General features: G+C 38.5%; 1 protein-coding gene across 1 annotated transcript in view; it reads left to right on the forward strand.

Annotated features, from left to right (window-relative positions):
- Positions 1-27,137, forward strand: part of LOC103081853 (non-specific lipid-transfer protein) — a gene marked incomplete at its 3' end in the record, with an annotated part of 83,930 nt that overhangs the window by 40,706 nt on the left and 16,087 nt on the right. The window contains exon 7 of the mRNA XM_007455051.1: positions 22,740-22,803. Coding sequence (XP_007455113.1) covers positions 22,740-22,803 — 64 coding nt within the window. The remainder of the gene's footprint in view (positions 1-22,739; positions 22,804-27,137) is intronic.

Consider the following 27,137-nt stretch of genomic DNA (forward strand, 5'->3'; position numbering starts at 1 on the left):
CAGCCCTTTGATTGAGAGGATTTGTGAGGCACAGGTTTTTTCTCTTTAGAGGGCTTTTTTCTCTCTGAACAATATTCTGAGGCATCACCTTTGATCTTTCTGAGGTCTTAACAAAAGATTTGTCACAACATGGGCTTCAGTTTTGGACCATGTTTTCCTGGCAATGCCCTGGACTTGATCTTTGCTCAAAGACTATTTTTTTTTTTTTTAACATCTTTATTCGAGTGTAATTGCTTTACAATGGTGTGTTAGTTTCTGCTTTATAACAAAGTGAATCCGCTATACATATACATATATCCCCATATCCCCTCCCTCTTGCGTCTCCCTCCCACCCTCCCTATCCCACCCCTCTAGGTGGTCACAAAGCACCTAGCTGATCTCCCTGTGCTATGCAGCTGCTTCCTGCTAGCTATCTGTTTTACATTTGGTAGTGTATATATGTCCATGCCACTCTCTCACTTTGTCCCAGCTTACCCTTCCCCCTCCCCGAATCCTCAAGTCCATTCTCTAGTAAGTCTGCGTCTTTATTCCCGTCAAAGACTATTTCTTAATTTTAGCATCTTTTACCACTTTGAAAGGCTGAGAATTTTCAAAACTATTAAGTCCTGAATCCTTCTTGTTTAATAGTCCTTTCTGCAATATAGCATTACAGAAGAAACCATGTGGCAGTTTCAATATTTTGCTTATTAGCTAGTTTCTACATAACTGCAAGTTATATGTCCAGCCACTCTCTCACTTTGTCCCAGCTTACCCTTCCCCCTCCCCGAATCCTCAAGTCCATTCTCTAGTAAGTCTGCGTCTTTATTCCCGTCAAAGACTATTTCTTAATTTTAGCATCTTTTACCACTTTGAAAGGCTGAGAATTTTCAAAACTATTAAGTCCTGAATCCTTCTTGTTTAATAGTCCTTTCTGCAATATAGCATTACAGAAGAAACCATGTGGCAGTTTCAATATTTTGCTTATTAGCTAGTTTCTACATAACTGCAAGTAATAGTATTACTGTAATCTCTGCTTCTATTTTAACAGGGCTCTCCTTTCCTCCAGTTTTCAGTAAGATTTTGTCCTTTTGCAAACTCTCACCTGCAGCATCCTCAAAGGACTTTGAGGCTACTACTAATGGTTTCTTCAACGCACTTTACGCTTTTGCTAGCAATTGTTCCAAACTTTGGAACTAGAATGGTTCCATAGCCATTCACATATCTTATATTTTTGTTCAGTGTAACTCCATTTCCACTATATTAGTTTGCTTGGGCTGACATAGCAAATACCATAGACTGGGTGGCTCAAAGAGCATAAATTTATTTCTCATAGTTCTAGAGGCTGGGAAGTCTAAAAGCAAGATGCACGATAGGTTTTATACTGATACTGGTTTTATACTGATGCACGATAGGTTTTATAGGTTTTTTCTTGGGTTATAGGTGACTGCCATCTCACTGTGTATTCACATGACCTCTTCTTTTATGTGGGTGCAGAGAGAGAGGGAGAGATAAACATCTTTGTCTTCCACTTTTTGTAAGGATTCTTATAAGGACACTAATCCTATCAGGAGGCACTCACCCTCATGACCTCATCTACCATAATTAACTCCCAAAAGACCCATCTCCAAAAACCATCACATTGAGTGATAGGACTTCAATAAATGAATTTTCTTTTTTTTTTTAATAAATTTATTTATCTTTGGTTGCGTTGGGTCTTCGTTGCTGAGCGTGGGCTTTCTCTAGTTGTAGTGAGCGGGGGCTACTCTTTGTTGCGGTGCATGGACTTCTCATTGCTGTGGCTTCTCTTGTTGTGGAGCGCGGGCTCTAGGCACACAGACTTCAGTAGTTGTGGCTTACGGGCTCTAGAGTGCAGGCTCAGTAGTTGTGGTGCATGGGCTTAGTCGCTCTGCGGCATGTGGGATCTTCCTGGACCAGGGCTCGAATCTGTGTCCCCTGCATTGGCAGGTGGATTCTTAACCACTGCGCCACCAGGGAAGTCCAACAAATGAATTTTGAGGGGACACAATTCAGTCCATGGCATTCAGGTACCAAAATATGTATCAGTATTTTCTCTTGCTTTGTTACAGTGAGACTCTCTTTTTAAAAATCATTTCTTGTTTTAATTCCTTTTGTCTAGTCTTCCTATGTGTAAGCTCACTGGCCTTTCAGTGTGTTCAGTAAGCCAAACTTATTTCCCTGCGCCCCAGTCTCATATTTTCTTTGGCTACAGTGCTCTTTATTCTTTCAAGGTCAACTCTTTTCATGCTTTAGGTCTTAAAAAATCTTATCTCATATCTCCAACACTTTACAAAAGTATTTCTGCTTGGATGTCTAATAGGCCTTTCAAATTTAACAGGTCTAAAACTGAGGTTCAAATTCTTCCTTTAACTTCCACCTTCCCCATCTGTTCCTCCAGAAGTTTTTCCTATCCAGTAAATGATAACTCCATCTCTTTAGGACCTTTGGCCAAAAAGCTTAGAAACATTCTTGATTTTTCTTATACTCAACATTCAATATATCAGCAAACCTTTTTTTTTTTTTTTTTTTTTTTTTGCAGTTTATCAAGATACTCTTATTTCCTTTTTTATCCCCCCAGAAAAACTTAGCACTGCACGGAGAACAAATTTAAGCAATGATCTTGCTAGAGATCATTGTGGAACTCACTTTTTAAAACCCTATAAATTCCCCATCGGACAGCAGGGATATTATTATTATTATTATTATTAATTCTTTTTTTTTTTACATATTTATTGGAATATAATTGCCCCACAATGGTGTGCCAGTTTCTGCTCTACAGCAAAGCGAATTAGCCACACACACACATGTTCCCACCTCTCCTCCCTCCCGCGTCTCCCTCCCTCCCACCCTCCCTATCCCACCCCTCTAGGTGGTCACAAAGCACCGAGCTGATGTCCCTGTGCTATGCGGCTGCTTCCCCCTAGCTTTTCTATTTTACGTTTGGTAGTGTATATATGTCCATGCCACTCTCTCGCTTTGTCACAGCTTACCCTTCCCCCTCCCCATATCCTCAAGTCCATTCTCTAGTAGGTCTGTGTCTTTATTCCTGTCTTACCCCTAGGCTCTTCATGACATTTTTTTCTTAAATTTCTTAAATTTCTTAAATTCCATATATATGTGTTAGCATACGGTATTTGTCTTTCTCTTTCTGACTTACTTCACTCTGTATGACAGACTCTAGGTCCATCCACCTCACTACTTTTTATGGCTGAGTAATATTCCATTGTATATATGTGCCACACCTTCTTTATCCATTCATCCGATGATAGACATTTAGGTTGTTTCCATCTCCTGGTTATTGTAAATAGAGCTGCAATGAACATTTTGGTACATGACTCTTTTTGAATTATGGTTTTCTCAGGGTATATGCCCAGTAGTGGGATTGCTGGGTCATATAGTAGTTCTATTTGTAGTTTTTTAAGGAACCTCCATACTGTTCTCCATAGTGGCTGTACCAATTCACATTCCCACCAGCAGTGCAAGAGTGTTCCCTTTTCTCCACACCCTCTCCAGCATTTATTGTTTCTAGATTTTTAGATGATGGCCATTCTGAAATCTCATTGTAGTTTTGATTTGCATTTCTGTAATGATTAATGATGTTGAGCATTCTTTCATGTGTTTGTTGGCAATCTGTATATCTTCTTTGGAGAAATGTCTATTTAGGTCTTCTGCCCATTTTTGGATTGGGTTGTTTGTTTTTTCATTATTGAGCTGCATGAGCTGCTTGTAAATTTTGGAGATGAATCCTTTGTCAGTTGCTAAATTTGCAAATATTTTCTCCCATTCTGAGGGTTGTCTTTTGGTCTTGTTTATGGTTTCCTTTACTATGCAAAAGATTTTAAGTTTCATTAGGTCCCATTTGTTTATTTTTGTTTTTATTTCCATTTCTCTGGGAGGTTGGTCAAAAAGGATCTTGCTGTGATTTAAGTCATAGAGTGTTCTGCCTATGTTTTCCTTTAAGAGTTTGATAGTTTCTGGCCTTACATTTATGTCTTTAATCCATTTTGAGCTTATTTTTGTGTATGGTGATAGGGAGTGTTCTAATCTCATACTTTTACATGTACCTGTCCAGTTTTCCCAGCACCACTTATTGAAGAGGCTGTCCTTGCTCCACTGAACATTCCTGCCTCCTTTATCAAAGATAAGGTGACCATATGTGCGTGGGTTTATCTTTCGGCTTTCTATCCTGTTCCATTGATCTATATTTCTGTATTTGTGCCAGTACCATACTGTCTTGATTACTGTAGCTTTGTAGTATAGTCTGAAGTCAGGCAGCCTGATTCCTCCAGCTCTGTTTTTCTTTCTCAAGATTGCTTTGGCTCTTCGGGGTCTTTTGCGTTTCCATACAAATTGTGAAATGTTTTGTTCTAGTTCTGTGAAAAATGTCAGTGGTAGTTTGATAGGGATTGCATTGAATCTGTAGGTTGCTTTGGGTAGTAGAGTCATTTTCACAATGTTGATTCTTCCAATCCAAGAACATGATATATCTCTCCATCTATTTGTATCATCTTTAATTTCTTTCATCAGTGTCTTATAATTTTCTGCATACAGGTCTTTTGTCTCCTTAGGTAGGTTTATTCCTAGATATTTTATTCTTTTTGTTGCAGTGGTAAATGAGAGTGTTTTCTTGATTTCACTTTCATATTTTTCATCCTTAGTGTATAGGAATGCCAGAGATTTCTGTGCATTAATTTTGTATCCTGCTACTTTACCAAATTCATTGATTAGCTCTAGTAGTTTTCTGGTAGCATCTTTAGGATCCTCTATGTATAGATAGTATCATGTCATCTGCAAACAGTAACAGCTTTACTTTTTCTTTTCCAATTTGGATTCCTTTTATTTCCTTTTCTTCTCTGATTGCTGTAAAACTTCCAAAACTATGTTGAATAAGAGTGGTGAGAGTGGGCAACCTTGTCTTGTTCCTGACCTTAGTGGAAATGCTTTCAGTTTTTCGCCATTGAGGATGATGTTGGCTGTGGGCTTGTCATATACGGCCTTTATTATATTGAGGAAAGTTCCCTCTACACCTACTTTCTGCAGGGTTTTTATCATAAATGGGTGTTGAATTTTGTCAAAAGCTTTCTCTGCATCTATTGAGATGATCATATGGTTTTTCTCCTTCAATTTGTTAATATGGTTAATCACATTGATAGATTTGCGTATATTGAAGAATCCTTGCATTCCTGGAATAAACCCCACTTGATCATGGTGTATGATCCTTTTAATGTGCTGTTGGATTCTGTTTGCTAGTATTTTGTTGAGGATTTTTGCATCTATGTTCATCAGTGATATTGGCCTGTAGTTTTCTTTCTTTGTGACATCCTTGTCTGGTTTTGGTATCAAGGTGATGGTGGCCTCGTAGAATGAGTTTGGGAGTGTTCCTCCCTCTGCTATATTTTGGAAGAGTTTGAGAAGGATAGGTGTTAGCTCTTCTCTAAATGTTTGGTAGAATTCGCCTGTGAAGCCGTCTGGTCCTGGGCTTTTGTTTGTTGGAAGATTTTTAATCATAGTTTCAATTTCAGTGCTTGTGATTGGTCTATTCATATTTTCTATTTCTTTCTGATTCAGTCTTGGCAGGTTGTGCATTTCTAAGAATTTGTCCATTTCTTCCAGGTTGTCCATTTTATTGGCATAGAGTTGCTTGTAGTAATCTCTCATGATCTTTTGTATTTCTGCAGTGTCAGTTGTTACTTCTCCTTTTTCATTTCTAATTCTATTGATTGAGTCTTCTCCCTTTTTTTCTTGATGAGTCTGGCTGATGGTTTATCAATTTTGTTTATCTTTCAAAGAGCCAGCTTTTAGTTTTATTGATCTTTGCTGTCATTTCCTTCATTTCTTTTTCATTTATTTCTGAGATCTGATTTTTATGATTTCTTTCCTTCTGCTAACTCTGGGGTTTTTTTGTTCTTCTTTCTCTAATTGCTTGAGGTGCAAGGTTAGGTTGTTTATTCGAGATGTTTCCTGCTTCTTAAGGTGGGCTTGTATTGCTATAAACTTCCCTCTTAGAACTGCTTTTGCTGCATCCCATAGGTTTTGGGTCGTTGTATCTCCATTGTCATTTGTTTCTAGGTATTTTTTAATTTCCTCTTTGATTTCTTCAGTGATCACTTCGTTATTAAGTAGTGTATTGTTTAGCCTCCATGTGTTTGTATTTTTTACAGATCTTTTCCTATAATTGATATCTAGTCTCATGGCGTTGTGGTCGGAAAAGATACTTGATACAATTTCAATTTTCTTAAATTTACCAAGGCTTGATTTGTGACCCAAGATATGATCTATCCTGGAGAATGTTCCATGAGCACTTGAGAAAAATGTGTATTCTGTTGTTTTTGGATGGAGTGTCCTATAAATATCAATTAAGTCCATCCTGTTTAATGTATCATTTAAAGCTTGTGTTTCCTTATTTATTTTCATTTTGGATGATCTGTCCATTGGTGAAAGTGGGGTGTTAAAGTCCACTACTATGAATGTGTTACTGTTGGTTTCCCCTTTTATGGCTCTTAGTATTTGCCTTATGTATTGAGGTACTCCTATGTTGGGTGCATAAATATTTACAATGGTTATATCTTCTTCTTGGATCGGTCCCTTGATCATTATGTAGTGTCCTTCTTTGTCTCTTCTAATAGTATTTATTTTAAAGTTTATTTTGTCTGATATGGGAATTGCTACTCCAGCTTTCTTTTGGTTTCCATTTGCATGGAATATCTTTTTCCATCCCCTCACTTTCAGTCTGTATGTGTCTCTAGGTCTGAAGTGGGTCTCTTGTAGACAGCATATATATGGGTCTTGTTTTTGTATCCATTCAGCCAGTCTGTGTCTTTCTGTGGGAGCATTTAATCCATTTACATTTAAGGTAATTATTGATATGTGTGTTCCTAGTCCCATTTTCTTAATTGCTTTGGGTTTGTTATTGTAGGTCTTTTCCTTCTCTTGTGTTTCCTGCCTAGAGAAGGTCCTTTAGCATCAGTTGTAAAGCTGGTTTGGTGGTGCTGAACTCTCTCAGCTTTTGCTTGTCTGTAAAGGGTTTAATTTCTCCATCAAATCTGAATGAGATCCTTGCTGGGTAGAGTAATCTTGGTTGTAGGTTTTTCTCCTTCATCACTTTAAATATGTCCTGCCAGTACCTTCTGGCTTGCAGAGTTTCTGCTGAAAGATCAGCTGTTAACCTTATGGGGATTCCCTTGTGTGTTATTTGTTGTTTTTCCCTTGCTGCTTTTAATATGCTTTCTTTGTATTTAATTTTTGACAGTTTTATTAATATGTGTCTTGGCATATTTCTCCTTGGATTTATCCTGTATGGGACTCTCTGTGCTTCCTGGACTTGATTAACTATTTTATTTCCCACATTAGGGAAGTTTTCAACTATAATCTCTGCAAATATTTTCTCAGTCCCTTTCTTTTTCTCTTCTTCTTCTGGAACCCCTATAATTCGAATGTTGGTGCGTTTAATGTTGTCCCAGAGGTCTCTGAGACTGTCCTCAGTTCTTTTCATTCTTTTTTCTTTATTCTGCTCTGCAGTAGTTATTTCCACTATTTTATCTTCCAGGTCACTTATCCGTTCTTCTGCCTCATTTATTCTGCTATTGATCCCATCTAGAGTATTTTTCATTTCATTTATTGTGTTGTTCATCATTGTCTGTTTCATCTTTATTTCTTCTAGGTCCTTGTTAACTGCTTCTTGCATTTTGTCCATTCTATTTCCAAGATTTTGGATCATCTTTCTTTTTGAGGTAAGACTGCCTATTTCCTCTTCATTTGTTAGTTCTGGTGGGTTTTTATCTTGCTCCTTCATCTGCTGTGTGTTTCTCTGTCTTCTCATTTTGCTTATCTTACTGTTTGGGGTCTCCTTTTTGCAGGCTGCAGGTTCGTAGTTCCCGTTGTTTTTGGTGTCTGTCCCCAGTGGCTAAAGTTGTTTCAGTGGGTTGTGTAGGCTTCCCGGTGGAGGGGACTAGTGCCTGTGTTCTGGTGGTTGAGGCTGAATCTTGTCTTTTGGGTGGGCAGGTCCACGTCTGGTGGTGTGTTTTGGGGTGTCTGTGGACTTATTATGATTTTAGGCAGGCTCTGTGCTCATGGGTGGGGTTGTGTTCCTGTCTTGCTAGTTGTTTGGCATAGGGTGTCCAGCACCTTCGCTTGCTGGTCGTTGAGTGAAGCTGGGTGCTGGTGTTGAGATGGAGATCTCTGGGAGATTTTCGCCGTTTGATATTACGTGGAGCTGGGAGGTCTCTTGTGCACCAGTGTCCTGAAGTTGGCTCTCCCATGTTAGAGGCACAGCACTGACTCCTGGCTGCAGCACCAAGAACCTTTCATCCACATGGCACAGAATAAAAGGGAGAAGAAGTTGAAAGAAAAAAAGAAGGAAAGAAAAGAAAAGAAAAGAAAAGAAAAGAGAAGAAAAGAAAGGAGGGAGGGAGGGTGGGAGGAAGGAAGGTAAGGAGGGAGGGAGGGAAGGAAGGAAGGAGGGAAGGAAGGAAGAAAGAAAAGAAAGCAAGAGGAAAGAGGATAAAATAAAATAAAGTAAGATAAAATTAAAGTTATTAAAATAAAAAATAATTTTAAGAAAAAAATTAAAAACAAACAAAAAAAACGGACGGATAGAACCCTAGGACAAATGGTGACAGCAAAGCTATAAAGACAAAATCTCACACAGAAGCATACACATACACACTCACAAAAAGAGAAAAAAGGGAAAAAATAGTAAATCTTGCTCTCAAAGTCCACCTCCTCAATTTGGGATGATTCGTTGTCTATTCATGTATTCCACAGATGCAGGATACATCAAGTTGATTGTGGAGCTTTAATCTGCTGCTTCTGAGGCTGCTGGGAGAGATTTCCCTTTCTCCTCTTTGTTCGCACAGCTCCCAGGGCTCAGGTTTGGATTTGGCCCCGCCTCTGTGTGTAGGTTGCCGAAGCTTGTCTGTTCTTCGCTCAGACGGGACGGGGTTAAAGTAGCAGCTGCTTCAGGGACTCTGGCTCACTTGGGCCGCGGGGGAGAGAGGGGCACGGATGCGGGGCGAGGCTGCGGCGTTAGAGGCCAGTGTGTGACGTTACACCAGCCTGAGGCGCCATGCGTTCTCCCGGGGTAGTTGTCCTTGGATACTGGGAGCCTGGCAGTGGCAGGCTGCACAGGCTCCCCGGAAGGGAGGTGAGGATAGTGACCTGTGCTCGCACACAGGCTACTTGGTGGCGGCAGCAGCAGCCTTGGCATCTCATGCCCGTCTCTGGGGTCCGCGCTTTTAGCCGCGGCTCGCGCCCGTCTCTGGAGCTCCTTTAAGCAGCACTCTTAATCCCCTCTCCTTGTGCACCAGGAAACAAAGAGGGAAGAAAAAGTCTCTTGCCTCTTCGGCAGGTCCAGACTTTTCCCCAGACTCCCTCCCGGCCAGCCGTGGCGCACTAACCCCCTGCAGGCTGTGTTCACGCCGCCAACCCCAGTCCTCTCCCTGTGCTCCGACCGAAGCCCGAGCCTCAGCTCGCAGCCCCGCCCGCCCCGGCCTGTGAGCAGACAAGCCTCTCGAGCTGATGAGTGCCAGTCGGCACCGATCTCCTCTGTGCGGGAATGTCTCCGCTTTGCCCCCCGCACCCCTGTGGCTGCGCTCTCCCCCGCGGCTCCGAAGCTAACTCCCTCCACCACCCGCATTCTCTGCCCGCGAAGGGGCTTCCTAGTGTGTGTAAAGTTTTCCTCCTCCACAGCTCCCTCCCACTGGTGCAGGTCCCGTCCCTATTCTTTTGTCCCTGTTTATTCTTTTTTCCTTTGCCCTACCCAGGTACGTGGGGAGTTTCTTGCCTTTTGGGAGGTCTGAGGTCTCCTGCCAGCGTTCAGTAGGTGTTCTGTAGGAGTTGTTCCACGTGTAGATGTATTTCTGGTGTATCTGTGGGGAGGAAGGTGATCTCTGCGTCTTACTCTTCCGCCATCTTCCTGATTCCCCCAAATATGTCTCAGCAAACCTTTTTACTCATTTCTTAAAATATCCAGAAATATGAGAAGGAGAAATGTTTCTCCACATTTTCCCCACTTCTACTATAGTGCAAGCTATCATAATTTCTCACCTGGAGTATAGGAATCTCCTAAATGGTTTTACTGCTTCTGCTTGTGTACCTGTTCAGTCAATTCTTCACTTTATGTCCAGAGCAACGTATAAGCTATATCATTTCACTCCTCTGCTAAGAACTCTGTTGTGTTCTTACCACACTCAGATTGAAACCTACAGGTCTTATGGCCTGCAAGCTTCTATATGATCTGACTCTCCACCCTCATTAGCTCTCTGACCTCATCTTTTACCATTTTTTCTTTCACCGCTCTGCTCCAGCCACACTATCCTTTCGGTTCCTCAAACAGTAAGCACATTCCTACCTCAAGCAGGGCCTAAGCCTTGCTATTTCAACTTTTGGAATACTTTACCCTAAAATATCATCAGTGTTAGCTTTCCTACTTCCATGAGGTCTTTGCTTAAATGTCATCTTCTGCTTTCTTTCATCACCCTCCTTCCCAGAACTCCCTATCCTCTGTCTCTTACTTTATCTTTTTTTTTTTTTTTTTTTAATTTTTGGCTGCATTGGGTCTTCGTTGCTGCACATGGGCTTTCTCTAGTTGCAGTGAGCAGGAGCTACTCTTTGTTGCGGTATACGGGCTTCTCGTTGCGGTGACTTCTCTTGTTGTGGTGCACGGGCTCTAGGCACGCGGGCTTCAGTAGTTGTGGCTCAAGGGCTCTAGAGCGCAGGCTCAGTAGTTGTGGTGCATGGGCTTAGTTGCTCCACGGCATGTGGGATCTTCCTGGACCAGGGCTCGATCCCGTGTCCCCTGCATTAGCAGGTGGATTCTTAGCCATTGTGCCACCAAGGAAGTCCTTACTTTATCATTTCATAGAGCACTTATGAAAATATGGCATATATATTTTTTCTTATTTATTGACTGTCTCTTCCAACCAGAATCTAAGTCTACAAGGGCCTGATTTTTGTTTGTTTTATTCCCTGCTCTTTGACTGTTACCTAGTAGAGTGCCTGGCACAAAGCAGGTATTCTGTAATTAATTAATCTTCAAAGAAAGACCCTCCTTGATCATTCAATTGAAGTAAATCCCTCCTGTTATTCTTTTTCATAGATAGTTTCCTGTTGCTTTCCTTCATAGCACTTAGCACTATTTATATTCATACATTTGTGTGTGGTTTTACTTGTTTAATTTTTGTCTTTCTTATTTGTCTTATAAACTCCATGAAAGCAGGAATCATGTCTGTTTTGTTTACCTTCAATATATCCAGCCTAGCACAGTGTTTGGCATGTAATCTGGCCAGAAGAAAGTTTTTTCCCGCTTCTCTTCTACAATCCCTAGCATATTTAAATACTCAATAAATGTTTGTTGAATGAATGAATGAATTTCCATACCCATATTATCTCATTCAATTCTCACAACAGTCCATTATGGGAGGTGTTACATTAATAGTTATTAATATTACTTTTAAGTACAATTCTGGCTTCAAGATCTCATATATATATTTATTTATATATATATATATATTTATTCATTTATATATTTATTTATTTAATTTTGTTGAGAAAGTATTCAGCAATTTTTATTTTCTTGAGTTTCTTTTTCTTTTAGGAATGGGTATTGAATTTTGTCAAATGCTTTTCCAGCATCTGTGGATTTCATTATGTCCTCCACTTAGATCTAGTAATAGAATATTTTATTAATGGATTCCTGATATTGAATCAACGTTGCATGTCTGGAATGAATGCCAGTTGGTTATGATGTATTGATTTTTTTTTTAATGTGGAGTTAGACTCTGTCACTATTTTATTTAGTGCTTTCAGATCAACATTCATAAGTGATATTGGTTTTAATTTTCTTTTTTTTTGTCTTTATCAAGTTTAGGTGTTAATTTTATACTTACTTTATAAAACGAAGTAGGAAGCATTTCTTCATTTTTGATGCTTTGGAACGACTTATGGAGCATTGGGACTACTTGATCTTTGTAGGTTTGATACAATACCCTGTGAAATCATCTGGGCCTGTTTTTTTGGTGTGTATGGTTTGTTTGTTTGTTTTGGTAGTTGCTTGGTAATTATCTATTTATTTATGTTTAAACATTCCATCTCCAGTGGGGTTAATTTTCGTAGTCTGTATTTCTCTGGGAAATTATTCGTTTCATTTAGAGTTTCAAATCTATTTGTATAGAAGTTTGAAAAGTCGTCTTTTACATAAAATTTCTATTTCAATGGTATTTCTCTCGTTATTTATTATTTTTGTGTATATATGCTTTCTGCTTTTTTTCCTATTAAATTAGGGTAGCAGTTTGTCTCTTTTGTTAAATTTTTCAGAACAATAGGATTTTGATTGATTATGTCTCTTCTTTCTAATTCTTTATTCCATTATTTTCTGCCTTTATCTTCCTTGTGATTTTTATTGGTTTATTTTGTTGTTGTATTTGAATTGGGAATTTAATTCATTTTTTATCCTTTTAGTGAATAACAGCTTTATTGAGATAAAATTGACATACCATAAAAATTCATTCTTTTAAAGTGTACAATTCAGTGTTTTTTTGTATATTCACAGAGTTGTGCAATCATCACCACTATCTAATTTCAGAACATTTTCATCATCCCCAAAGGAAACCCCATACCCATTAACAATCCTTTCCTCTACGGCACCTGGCAACCACTAATCTAATTTCTGTTTTTATGTGTTTGCTTATTATGAACACTTCATTTAAATGGACCCTACAGTATGTGACCTTCTGTGATTGGCTTCTTTCACTCAGAAAACATTCACAGTTCATTCATGTAGTAGCATGGATCAGGACTTCATTCTTTTTAATTGATCAATATGTTCCATTTTAATCATTCTTAGTGCTATGTCCTTGTTACAACTTTAAACATATCACATTGGTTCTGATATGTAGTGTTTTAGTTTTCAGTATCATTTTTTTCAGAAGCTTTGCAATCATTTGTGTTTCCTCTTTTTGTCCAAGAGTTGTTTTATGGAAATAGTTTAAAAATTTCCAGGTAGACTTAATTTTTACATTTTATTAATAATTACTGGTTTTATTACATTGTGATTTGAGAGTGTTCTTTTAAACTTGGAGTGATTCCTAATTATCTGATGTCCTCTAATGTCAGTGTGGTAAAATCCTATTTCTGTAGTGGATTTTTTGAAAGATGGACTGTGTGTCCTCAGATTTCTTGTTTCTTTTTTGTTTGTTTGTTTTGTCTTGTGGGACCCCAGAAATTTCCCTGTTTACTTCTTTTCTCTTTCACCATCCAGTTGCCAAAGGGACCTTCTCCCCCACAATTTTTTTCCCCTCTTTTCTTCTCCTAGAAGCTATACCTTTCAAAGATTACCACCTTGAGTCTCCTGTGCTTTTCTAACCCTTCCTTCTTGTCATGTTTTGATCTACAGGAATATTTTTTCAATATTTTCACTCTTGCGGGGTGTCTTTTTCTTCCTGGTGGTAGTTTCAGAGCAATTGTAGGCCTGCCACTAGCTCCCCTCTTCTCTCCTCTGCAGTATTTTTCAGACTGACCTTCTTACCTAGGAGGCTTACTGTGGGAGTGTGAATGATTGCTGGCAGGGATTTGGTCACTTTTTCCCTTTCCCTTTTTTTTTTCACTTACAGATAATTTGAAGTTTTGTGTTTTCTTTTGTCTAGTTATGCTGAGGGTATGGTTTTGTGCAGTTTTATTTGTTTTTCTTGTTATTCTGTTTTTGGTTTTTTTTTTTTTTTTGCGGTATGCGGGCCTCTCACTGTTGTGGCCTCTCCCGTTGCGGAGCACAGGCTCTGGACGCGCAGGCTCAGCGGCCATGGCTCACGGGCCCAGCCGCTCCACGGCATGTGGGATCCTCCCGGACCGGGGCACGAACCTGTGTCCCCTACATCGGCAGGCAGACTCTCAACCACTGCGCCACCAGGGAAGACCTATTCTGTATTTTTTTAGAGGATATGGAGAGAGATTTAGGCAGTTTTCATTGCCCTCAGTTAGCTGGAAATCTGTGTTTGGTGTGTTTTCCACCTTTTCTCAAGTTTTATATTACTCAGAGTAGTTGGACAGTTTTTTCTAGTCTAAAGTCTGAAGTGTAAATGTGTAGTATTTTAGTTGAAATGTTATTCTTCATCCAACAGATTTCTAATGAATTGTAGAATTTCATAGAATTTTAAGTTGTTTGAAATTGCTGTTTGTGAATGTGCTCTAGAAATGAATATGTAAGAATGTTTGTAGTAGCTTACATTCTGCTATAGAATCAAGAGTTATTTGTGACTTCAAGGTTTGATTCAAAGAGATTGAGATCTTTTTATACCACTCATATTCTTAGAACAGCCCAAAATCTGAATTGGCAGTTCAGAGTCAGTAGTCAACAAGCCCTTCATCAGTGTCCAGGATTAGTAAATACATGGTAAGTGATTGGCAGAATATTTTTCAAAGGGTTGCTATCTTCTGTAGATTAACTGGATCCCGTAGTAAGGAAACCAGAAGAAAAGACATCAATACCTACTGAATATCTCCTATGTCAGACACTATGCCAAGTGCTTTTATATAGTTTAGCTGCCCTTCTTCCTACAAATCCGTTTGTGAATTGCTTATAAATCTTCTAATAGATGACAATAAAGCATTTTAACTTCCTGTGACAAGAAACTTGCCACAGAGGCTACTCATTCCATTTTTTTGATGATTCCAGTGCTTACAGTGCTCTTTTTCATGTTGAACTCAAATCTTTCTCCCTATAGTTTCTGTCTTCTGAGACTCATAGAACAAGCCTCTTTCACCTTACAGCCCTTCAGATATCTGAAGCCAGCTTGACTTGTTCCCTTTAACTGTTTCTTATTAGACTTGTTTCATGACCCATCATCCCCAGACTAATTACTGTACTGTGATCGCATGTAAGCTTTTCTGGTAATCGCATCAGACTGTTGAATCATATTGAGCTTATAATCGAACAGAACCTCAGAGCCTTTCTCGTGATTGCTGCTCCTTTTCTTAGGTAGTTTTGGGTGGTCAAGAATAGAACTGGGGGCTTCCCTGGTGGCACAGTGGTTGAGAGTCCGCCTGCCGATGCAGGGGACACGGGTTCGTGCCCCGGTCTGGGAAGATCCCATGTGCCGCGGAGCGGCTGGGCCCGTGAGCCATGGCCGCTGAGCCTGCGCGTCCGGAGCCTGTGCTCGCAACGGGAGAGGCCACAACAGTGAGAGGCCCGTGTACTGCAAAAAAAAAAAAAAAAAAAAAGAATAGAACTGGGCATTTAATTAATTACATTCTGATCCATCTCATTGATAAACCTCACTGAAGTCTATTTGGATCCAACATTATAGCAGTCTCTCTCAGCTTCAGGTGTGGTTAGCATACCATTGAATTTTCTTTATTTTTTAAAAAATAAATTTATTTATTTATTTATGGCTGCGTTGGGTCTTTGTTGCTGCATGCAGGCTTTCTCTAGTTTCGGTGAGCAGGGGCTACTCTTACCCTTTAATTTTCTAATCCAATTTTTGGTAGAAATATTAACCAGAGCATGGCTGAGGTTAGAGGTTAGCAATAGAGACTTTGCTCTAGGTTAATACTTTGATCAGTGCCTGTCATTGATCAGTGCCTGTGTGTTCTGTTGACTCTTAAGATGCTCCATGACGTGGGTCAGTTAAGTTGGAAAATGCTTCATACTTTAACTCCCTTTTGGACAATCATAATACACATGCAGTAGTAAAGGAAAGTCTCTAAATGCTCTGCCATAAAGAAATTTATTTAACTTTGTTTAAATCAGTGTTATGTAAACGTGACAGAACCCTCATTTTTATAGTAACACCAAAAAAACCCCGAAAAACAAAAGGGAAAAAAACCCACACTACAGTATTTCCTTGTCTTGTCCCAAAAGATGGCCTTAAAAATTTTGTCTGTTGTCTTCCTGATACTAGATACTATGTGTCATTTGATCTACTAGCCAATACAATAAAAAAGATAATTAATTTGGGTGGATTGGTTCAAGATGGCGGAGTAGAAGGACATGTGCTCACTCCCTCTTGTGAGAGTACTGGAATTACAGCTGACTGCTGAATGATCATCGACAGGAAGACACTGGAAATCACCAAAAAAGGTACCCCACATCCAAAGACAAAGGAGAAGCCGCAATGAGAGGGTAGGAGGTGTGCAATCACAATAAAATCAAATCCCATAACCACTGTGTGGGTGACTCACAAACTGGAGTACAGTTATACACAGTAGTCCACCCACTGGAGTGAAGGTTCTGAACCCCACATCAGGCTTCCCAACCTGGGGGTCTGGCAACGGGAGGAGGAATTCTCAGAGAATCAGACTTTGAAGGCTAGCGGGATTTGATTGCAGGACTTCAACAGGACTGGGGGAAACAGAGACTCCATTCTTGGAGGGCACACCCAAAGTAGTGTGTGTACCGGGACCTAAGGGGAAGGAACAGTGCCCCCATAGGAAACTGAATCAGACCCACCTGCTGGTGTTGGAGGGTCTCCTCCAGAGGCAGGGTGTAGCTGTGGCTCATGGTAGGGACAGGGACACTGGCAGCAGAAGTTCTGGGAAGTGCTCCTTGGTGTGAGCCCTCCCAGAGTCCGCCATTAGCCCCACCACAGAGCCTGTAGCCTCCACTGCTTGGTCGCCTCAGACCAAACAGCCAACAGGGAGGGAACTCAGCCCCACCCATCAGCAGACAAGTGGATTAAAGTTTTACTGAGCTCTGCCCACCAGATCAACACCCAGCTCTACCCACCACCAGTCCCTCACATCAGGAAGCTTGCACAAGCCTCTTAGATAGCCTCATCCACCAGAGGGCAGACAGCAGAAGCAAGAAGAATTACAATCCTGCAGCCTATGGAATGAAAACCACATTCACAGAAAGATAGATAAAATGAAAAGGGAGAGGACTATGTGCCAGATAAAGGAACAAGATAAAACCCCAGAAAAACAATTAAATGAAGTGGAGGTAGGTAAACTTCCAGAAAAATAATTCAGAATAATGATAGTGAAGATGATCCAGGAACTCGGAAAAAGAATGGAGGCAAAGATCAAGAAGATGCAAGAAATGTTTAACAAACACCTAGAAGAAATAATGAACAAACAAACAGAGTTGAACAATACAATAACTGAAATGAAAAATACACTAGAAGGAATCAATAGCAGAATAACTGAGGCAGAAGAAAGGATAAGTGACTAGGAAGACAGAATGGTGGAATTCACTGCTACAGAACAGAATAAAGAAAAAAGAATGAAAAGAAATGAAGACAGCCTAAGAGACTTCTGGGACAACATTAAATGCACCAACATTCGCATTATAGGGGTCCCAGAAGGAGAAGAGAGAGAGAAAGGACTTGAGAAAATATTTGAAGAGATTATAGTTGAAAACTTCCCTAACATGGGAAAGGAAATAGCCACCCCAGTCCAGGGAGCACAGAGAGTCCCAGGCAGGATAAACCCAAGGAGAAACAGGCTGAGACACATAGTAATCAAATTGACAAAAATTAAAGACAAAGAAAAATTATTAAGAGCAACAAGGGAAGAACGACAAATAACATACAAGGGAACTCCCATAAGGTTGACAGCTGATTTCTCAGCAGAAACTACAAGCCAGAAGGGAGTGCCACGATATATTTAAAGTGATGAAAGGGAAGAACCTACAACCAAGATTACTCTACCCAGCAAGGATCGCATTCAGATTTGACGAAGAAATCAAAAGCTTTACAGACAAGCAAAAGCAAAGAGAATTCAGCACCACCAAACCAGCTCTACAACAAATGCTAAAGGAACTTCTCTAAGTGGGAAACAGAAGAGAAGAAAAGGACCTACAAAAACAAACCCAAAACGATTAAGAAAATGGTAATAGGAACTTACATAATAATAATTACCTTAAATGTGAATGGATTAAATGCTCCAACCAAAAGACACGGCCTTGCTGAATGAATACAAAAACAAGACCCATATATATGCTGTCTACAAGAGACCAACTTCAGACCTAGGGACACGTACTGACTGAAAGTGAGGGGATGGAAAAAGATATTCCATGCAAATGGAAATCAAGGGAAAGCTGGAGTATCAATACTCATATCAGAATAGACTTTAACATAAAGAATGTTACAAGAGACAAAGAAGAACACTACATAACGATCAAGGGATCAATCCAAGAAGAAGATAAAACACTTATAAATATATATGCACCCAACATAGGAGCACCTCAATACGTAAGGTAAATGCTAACAGCAATAAAAGAGGAAACTGACAGTAACACAGTAATAGTAGGGGACTTTAACACCTCACTTACGACAATGGACAGATCATCCAGACAGAAAATTCATAAGGAAACACAAGCTTTAAATGATTCAATGCAGCAGATAGATTTAATTGATATTTATAGGACATTCCATCCAAAAACAGTGGATTACATTTTCTTCTCAAGTGCACACGGAATATTCCCTGGGATAGATCATATCTTGGGTCACAAATCAAACCTTGGTAAATTTAAGAAAATTGAAATCATATCAAGCATCTTTTCCGACCACAGTGCTATGAGACTAGAAATAAATTACAGGGAAAAAAATATAAAAAGACACAAACACATTGAGGCTAAACAGTACGTTACTAAATAACCAAGAGATGACTGAAGAAGTCAAAGAGGAAATCAGAAAATACCTAGAGACAAATGACAATGAAAATACGACAATCCAAAACCTATGGGATAAAGCAAAAGCAGTTCTAGGAGGAAAGTTTATAGCAATACAATCCTACCTCAAGAAACAAGAAAAATCTCGAAGAAACAATCTAATCTTACACCTCAAGGAAGTAGAGGAAGAAGAACAAACAAAACCCAAAGTTAGCAGAAGGAAAGAAATCATAAAGATCAGGGCAGAAATAAATGAAATAGAAACAAAGAAAAAATTAACAAAGATCAATAAAACTAAAAGCTGGTTCCTTGAGAAGGTAAACAAAATTGATAAACCTTTAGCCAGACTCATCAAGAAAAAGAGGGAGAGGACTCAAATCAGTAAAATTAGAAATGAAAAAGGAGAAGTTACAACTGACACTGAAGAAATACAAAGCATTATAAGAGACTACTACAAGCAACTCTATGCCAATAAAATGGACCACCTGGAAGAAATGGACAAATTCTTAGAAAGGTATAACCTTCTAAGACTGAACCAGGAAGAAACAGAAAATATAAAGAGACCAATCACAAGTAATGAATTTGAAACTGTGGTTAAAAACCTTTCAAGAAACAAAAGTCCAGGACCAGATGGCTTCACAGGTGAATTCTATCAAACATTTAGAGAAGAGCTAACACCTATCCTTCTCAAACTCTTTCAAAAAATTGCAGAGGAAGGAACACTCCCAAACTCATTCTATGAGGCCAGCAACACCCTGATACCAAAACCAGACAAAGGTACTACAAACAATGAAAATTACAGACCAATATCACTGTTGAATATAGATCTAAAAATCCTTAACAAAATACTAGGAAACAGAATCCAACAACACATTAAAAGGATCATACACCATGACCAAGTGGGATTTATCCCAGGGATCCAAGGATTCTTCACTATATGCAAATCAATCAATGTGATACACCATATTAACAAATTGAAGAATAAAAACCATATGATCATCTCAATAGATGCAGAAAAAGCTTTTGGCAAAATTCAACACCCATTTATGATAAAACTCTCCAGAAATGGGGCATAGAGGGAACCTACCTCAACATAATAAAGGGCGTATACAACAGACCCACAGCAAACATCATTCTCAATGGTGAATAACTGAAAGCATTTCTTCTAAGATGAGGAACAAAACAAGGATGTCCACTCTTGCCACTTTTATTCAACATAGTTTTGGAAGTCCTAGCCATGGCAGTCAAAGAAGAAAAAGAAATAAAACGTATACAGATTGGAAAAGAAGAAGTAAAACTGTCACTGTTTGCAGATGATAATGATACTACACATAGATAATCCTAAAGATGCCACCAGAAAACTACTAGAGCTAATCAATGAATTTGGTAAAGTTGCAGGATACAATAATTAATGCACAGAAATATCTTGCATTCCTATACACTAAAAACAAAGATCAGAAAGAGAAAGTAAGGAAACAATCCCATTCACCATTGCAACAAAAGAATAAAATACCTAGGAATAAACATACCTAAGGAGGTAAGAGACCTGTACTCAGAAATTATAAGACACTGATGAAAGAAATTAAAGATGACACAAACAGATGGAGAGATATATCATGTTCTTGTATTGGAAGAATCAATATTGTGAAAATGACTATACTACCCAAAGCAATGTACAGATTCAATGCAACCCTATCAAATTACCAATGGCATTTTTATAGAACTAGAACAAAACTTAAAATTTGTATGGAGACACATAAGACCCCAAATAGCCAAAGCAAACTTGAGGGAAAAAAACAGAGCTGGAAGAATCAGACTCCCTGACCTCAGACTATACTACAAAGCTACAGTAATCAAGACAATATGGTGCTGGCACAAAAACAGAAATATAGATCAATGGAACAGGATAGAAAGCCCAGAGATAAACCCACACACCTATGGTCAACTAATCTATGGCAAAAGAGGCAAGAATATACAATGGAGTTAAGACAGCCTCTCCAATAAGTGGTCTTGGGAAAACTGGACAGCTACATGTAAAAAATGAAATTAGAACACACCGTAACACCATACTCAAAAATAACTCAAAATGAATTAAAGAACTAAATGTAAGACCGGACACTATAAAACTCTTAGAGGATAACATAGGAAGAACACTCTTTGACATAAATCATAGCAAGATCTTTTTTGACCCACCTCCTAGAGTAATGGAAATAAAAACAAAAATAAACAAATGGGACCTAATGAAACTTCAAAGCTTTTGCACTGCAAAGGAAACTATAAACAAGACAAAAAGACAACCCTCAGAATGGGAGAAAATATTTGCAAACGAATCAATGGACAAAGGATTAATCTCCAAAATATATAAACATCTCATGCAGCTCAATATTTAAAAAAAAAATAACCCAGTTGAAAAATGGGTAGAAGACCAAAATAGATTTCTCCAAAGTGACATGCAGATGGCCAAGAGGCACATGAAAAGCTGCTCAGCATCACTAATTATTAGAGAAATGCAACTCAATACTACAATGAGGTACCACCTCACACCCATTAGAATGGACATCATCAGAAAATCTACAAGCAACAAATGCTGGAGAGGGTGTGGAGAAAAGGGAACTATCTTGCTCTGTTGGTGAGAATGTAAGTTGATACAGCCACTATGGAGAAGAGTATGGAGTTTCCTTAAAAAACTAGCAGTAGAATTACCGTATGACCCAGCAATCCCACTACTGCGCATATACCCAGAGAAAACCATAATTCAAAAAGATACATGCACTCTAGTGTTCATTGCAGCATTATTTACAATAGCCAGGTCATGGAAGCAACCTAAATGCCCATCGACAGGCGAATGGATAAAGAAGATGTGGTACATATATACCATGGAATATTACTCAGCCATAAAAAGGAATGAAAATGGATCATTTGTAGAGACGTGGATGGACCTAGCGAGTGTCATATAGAGTGAAGTGTGTCAGAAAGAGAAAAACAAATATCGTATATTAATGCATATATGTGAAATCTAGAAAAGTGGTACAGATGAACCGGTTTGCAAGGCAGAAATAGAGACACAGATGTAGAGAACAAATGTATGGACACCATGGGGGGAAAGTGGGGGATGGGGGTGGTGCTGGGATGAATTGGGAGATTGGGATTGACATATATGCACAAATATGTATAAAACAGGTAACTAATAAGAAGCTGCTGTATAAAAAAATTAAAATTAAAAAAAAAAGATGTTAATTTGATGTGCCTTGTTCTTACTGGACCCATTCTGACTGCCTCTGGATCAGTCACTTACTCTTATTGGTATGAGATCGCTAGTGTGGTCTGTACCTTTTTCCATTTTTATTAGAATTGAGAGATTTGTTCAATTATATGTATGTCATTTCTGCTCTGAAGGTCACCCTCCTTGACAGAAAAGGTAGAGAGAAAACAAATGGGGACTCTCCACTTTATTGTGCTGTGTATTAACTTAATATTATCAGCTCCGATCAGTGCACTTTTTCATTCCTTGGTCTTTCTAGTTCCAAAGGAGGATTCAAAACCTATTTTATTCTGTTTCATCTTCCTAAAAATAATAAACAAGATTTTTGCAAATTTTACTTCATTAATTTGCTTGCTTTTATTTTCTGACACTACTCTTTGAACTTTCTGTTAAAGAATTTAAAAAGTATACACTTTTCTTGTTAGACTAACTCTTCTGAAGACCTTTCTGCCTTATCATAAGGAAAAAGAAGTTCAGGCCCTAGAGGTTTGAATTGTAAAATTCACTTTGTCCAGGGATGTTGGGATGTTTTGGCAGACTCCTTGAAGTATTGCTGGCAGTGCTTTCCTGCCTTATAACCACTGTGGTCCTAGGCTATATTTTCTGGGTTTTGAAAGTAGACCCTAGTTGTACTAGGTAGAATAGGCCAGTTTGAACTATTTTCATATCATATGCTTATTTGTTGATTCAATTCATGAAATACACCCCAGTTTAATTATAAAGAAATGTTTATGTGAGGGATCAGTGTTGAAGTTTCCAATACTGGTATCTATGCATGGGAAAATGTGGAAATACTAGAACGATACTGGGTATCATTGCAACATTTGTTAACAAGCAACAGGAAAGCATTAACTCATTAATAGAAGTTTGCTTTCTCTACAGGAACAAAACTTGAACACTTTGCAAAAATTGGATGGAAAAATCATAAACATTCAGTTAATAACCCGTAAGTATTTCAGAGATATGAAATAGTGAGAATCTGGGTTATCCTGCTATGTAATATGCAACTTTGTACTTGAAAAGCAAATGTAAGACCTCAAAGATGTTAACTAGAATGTTTTTCTTATGAAAGGCTTGTGCCCAAGTAAACTTTTGCCTACTTTTCAGTTTAGGTTTTGGTCTATTTATATTTAAAATGCCATTTAAGCTTAGTTGCTCTTTTAAGAAAGAATGTGAATGGCTAGCGTTAAAAGATGTAATTGGTCATAGGTTCTAACTCTAGTAAATGAAATTTATTATAATAATTTTAATTGGAAATAACCAGGCCCCATTTTAAACCATTTTTTAAAACTTTTCTTTGTTTGTTTTGATCAATTAAAGTGGTTGTTTTAATTACTTTATATTAAATTATTTGCATTTTAATTATGTTAGTGTCGTTAACTCTTACTCTGACAGAATAATATGGTTATTTATATCCTAAAAAATAGTCTGAAGTAAAATTACATCATATGTATTACTGATAATTAATCTTTGAATCCCTAGTACCTAGTGCAATGCATGGCTCATAGCATGTACTTAATGGTTGCTGAATAAAATTGGTTCACTGGGAAATGAATTAGTGCCACACAAGTAGGATCTCTACAAAAGCAAACCACTAGGCAATAAAAGAATAGTAGCTAACTTTATTAAATGCCAACTCTGTGTCACTGTGCTAGGTACTTTTATGTACATTTTCATTTAATTCTCTCAAGGACCCTGTAAGGTAGTTATTTTTATTCTTATTTTATAGATGATGAAAATGAGGCCTACAGAAGTTAGGTAGCTTGCTCAGGATCATTCTAAATAGTGGTAAAATAGTGTTTATATTTTTCCTTCTACTAGATTATAAACTCCTTGAAGGCAAGAGCCATCTCTTATCTTTATGTTCTTAATGCTTAGCACAGAGTCTGGAACATAATCAGTGCTCAGTAAATTGTTTCTGAACTATTAAACAAATTTTGCCATGTTTAATAAACATAAAAACATGATAAGGGACATTTTATACCACAAGTGGGTCATTACCACATATTTCTAATACTTCATGCTACTACTTGTTCTCCTCATTCTTCTGCTTTTGAATTGGTGTTTGAATTCAGGGTATACCTAATTAACAAATAATATCTACTCCCATGCCCTAAATTTAATGGTATTTTGTGAAAAATCTAAGGGTATTGTGGAAGCTTTGGTTAATTCCCTTGCTTATATAATAAAATAGAAATTCCTTCATATGAGATAACAAACCTGTTATAATTTGACCTCGTTCTACTTTGCTGGTCTTATTTCCTACCACTTCCCTGGTTATTCTCAATCTCATCTCTCACAAGATTACTTGGTATTTCTCAAGTGTAGTATACTGTGCTTGTTTCTGTGTTTTTAGTTATGCTGTTAACTCTCCCTGGAATATCCTTCTGCCTTTCTTTTGTTTGGCAAGTATCTACTTACTCATCAAGTCTCAACCCAAATATCATTGCTTCTCTTAGTACCTTCTTAAATAGGCATAATTATTTTTTCTCATGAGCTTCATTGTACTGTCTGTATATGTCTGTTACAACATATCACAGTGTATCATACTTATTTATAAATCTTTCTCCTCTGATGATGATGATCCTTGAGCAGAGATTATGTCTCATCTTTATATCTTCAGTACCTAGTAGGGTATTGGAACATAGTATATGCTCAATAAAACTTTGCTGTTACTGAATAGTAGTTAGGATAAGCAGTCTTAAGCCCATAAATATGGTCTAGAGCTGATTTATTTGTCCTTAGAACTTGGAGAACCATTAAAAATCCTTGTGATTTCCTGAAACTAGTAAGGAACTGTACCAACATATTGAGGAGTTGACAGTATGCAGTTTCCTGGCTTTGAGGCTCCAAAGAGCAGCTCTTGACCTTCCCCAGAGAAGCAAAACTTCCAAGTCTTTCTTTTACTTAACTCCCTGCCCAACCAGGTACTCATTTATCCACTCATTACAGCATTCTTCTAAAGGATTTTCATTCACTCAGCTATTACGTATTCAGTAGCCTACTGTGTGCAAGACGCTGGTAAAGCTACTAGTGATATAGCAGTGAACAAGATGGGTAAGTTCCTTGTCCTCATGGATCTTCTGCTATGTATTATAAGTTCTCAATTATGTTGAATAGGCAAATGTTACTTCTGAATGTCAGCTTCATAATTTAAAACTCATTGAAACAGCCAAGAATAGCCTTTTAGGTTTGGCTCAGAAATTTTAGATGCTAACTTCTTACACTAGGTTTTGCTTGACTAGTGAAGAAAGATAATTCTGTTTGCTGACCAGTCATTAGAGATAACCTGTTACATATTTCTAAGAAGGTTGAGTTAAGAACCTTCTCAAGTTCTTCCTCACAGATTATAAGAATACCTAAAGGCAGTGAGAATCTGTGATCAGTAGTATAAGATTAGGGATAGCTTCTGCCACTTGAGCCTTCAGACCTGTGTCTATAACTCTCCCTCCTTACTATCTCTTGAATTCATTACTTCTTTCCATCTTTTTTTTTTTTTAATTTTATTTTTTGGCTGTGCTGCACAGCATGTGGGATCTCAGTTCCCTGACCAGGGATCAAACCTGTGCCCTCTGCATTGGAAGCATGGAGTCTTAACCACTGGACCTCTAGGGAAGTCCCGCTTCTCTCCATCTTTTACTTCCAATTCCCTATTTTAGGCCCTTATCATTTCTGGCCTTAATTATTGCCCCAATCTCTTAGTTGGTTTACTTGCTTTTGGTAATGCCTTTTTAGTGTCCCTTTTCCATACCACAGCTTTCTTGCTGAAATACAAATCTGGTCATGTCACTCCCAGCTTAATATCCTTTAGTAGTTCCTCATTGTTTTCAGTATAATGTAAACACCATATACTGGCCTTTCATGATCTGATCCTTGTTCATGTCTCCTGCCCCCTCTTCTTCATCTTGCCTCCATATTCCTTCCCAGATGTCACGCTCTAGCTTCAATAAACTATTTCACCTCAAGAGGCTTTGCATGTGCTGACCCTTTTGCCAGGAATTCTCTGTCTCCTATTTCCTCTTATTTGCCTAACCTCAGAGAGGAAGTCCCCTTTGGTATCTGGGTTTGATGTGTATCCTGTTGGTCCCATGGCACCCTGTATAACATTTCTATCATGGCATTTATCATACTAGGATGGTGTATTTATTGCCGTGGATTCAGACTGAGTTCCTTGAGGGTAGGGACTATGTCCATGTCCCCACTGTCTAGTACAGGATCTGGCTTAAATAAAGCATTTTTTTGAAAGTTGGTGATGGTCAAAGTTAGCTTCAGAAGCAAAGGTGCAGACGGTAGTATGCAGATCTAAGTTACATGGGCTTTATTTCTAAACACTGGAATTGCTTAATTCCCATACCAGTTGAAGCTTGCTTTTAGAAACTCCCTTATTGTATCTATTTGTGCTGCTATCTTTCCAGAGCAATTTCTGAAACCATCTGATTATATTGTTAGAGGCACCAAAGGGGATGAGAATAAGTTTCTTCTTGGCAGTGATGAGAAAGGAAATGTGTTTTGAAGAATGCAGATATTTTATTATAGGTTTTATACATTTATTTAAGAATGCCATTAGCTTTCATTAAATGTAGTTGTATAATATTATCACCACAAAAGTTGGCTGAATTGCAAGTCATTTAATTTTGCTTTTAAGGAACTAATATTTTTGTAATTCTCCAGGAAAAAAAAAAGGTATTTTATTTTAAGCTCCAACTGGTTTGACACCAACTGGGTGTACTGCAATTTAATTCTGGTACCTGCCACTCAGAGTTAATGCAGACTCTATGAATTAAGACTTCACAAGACTGCTCTCACTTTAGATGCCAGATGAAATAGGATCCCCAGGCCACCTGCACTTCTGACCAACTGACTATAAATTCAGTGGTTCCCATGATCCTCTCATGTTTGATAATTCACTAGAATGACTTACAGAACTCAGGAAAGTACTGTACTTACTGAGGAACAGCCAAATGAAGAGGCACATAGGATAATGACTGGGAAGGTTCCTAGTGCAGAGCTTCCATGCCCTCTTCCCATGGAGTCAGGGCACAACACGCTCCTGTGAAGGTACTTGGCAACCAGGTGGCTTCACCAAGCTTCAATTTCTAAAGATTTTATTGGGGCTTCATTATGCAGGCATATTCAATTAAATCATTGGCCACTCGATCTCTAGGCCCCCGTCTTCTCCCTAGGGGTCAAACTGGTTCAAAACTCCCAATCTTGTATTCGCATGGTTGATCTTTCTGGTGACCAGACCCCTGGGTCATCCCTCCCTTATCCCCCAGCTAA

Source organism: Lipotes vexillifer, unplaced genomic scaffold (genome assembly GCF_000442215.2).
Source record: "Lipotes vexillifer unplaced genomic scaffold, Lipotes_vexillifer_v1.1 scaffold844, whole genome shotgun sequence".
In the NCBI taxonomy this organism is placed as follows: Eukaryota; Metazoa; Chordata; class Mammalia; order Artiodactyla; family Lipotidae; genus Lipotes; species Lipotes vexillifer.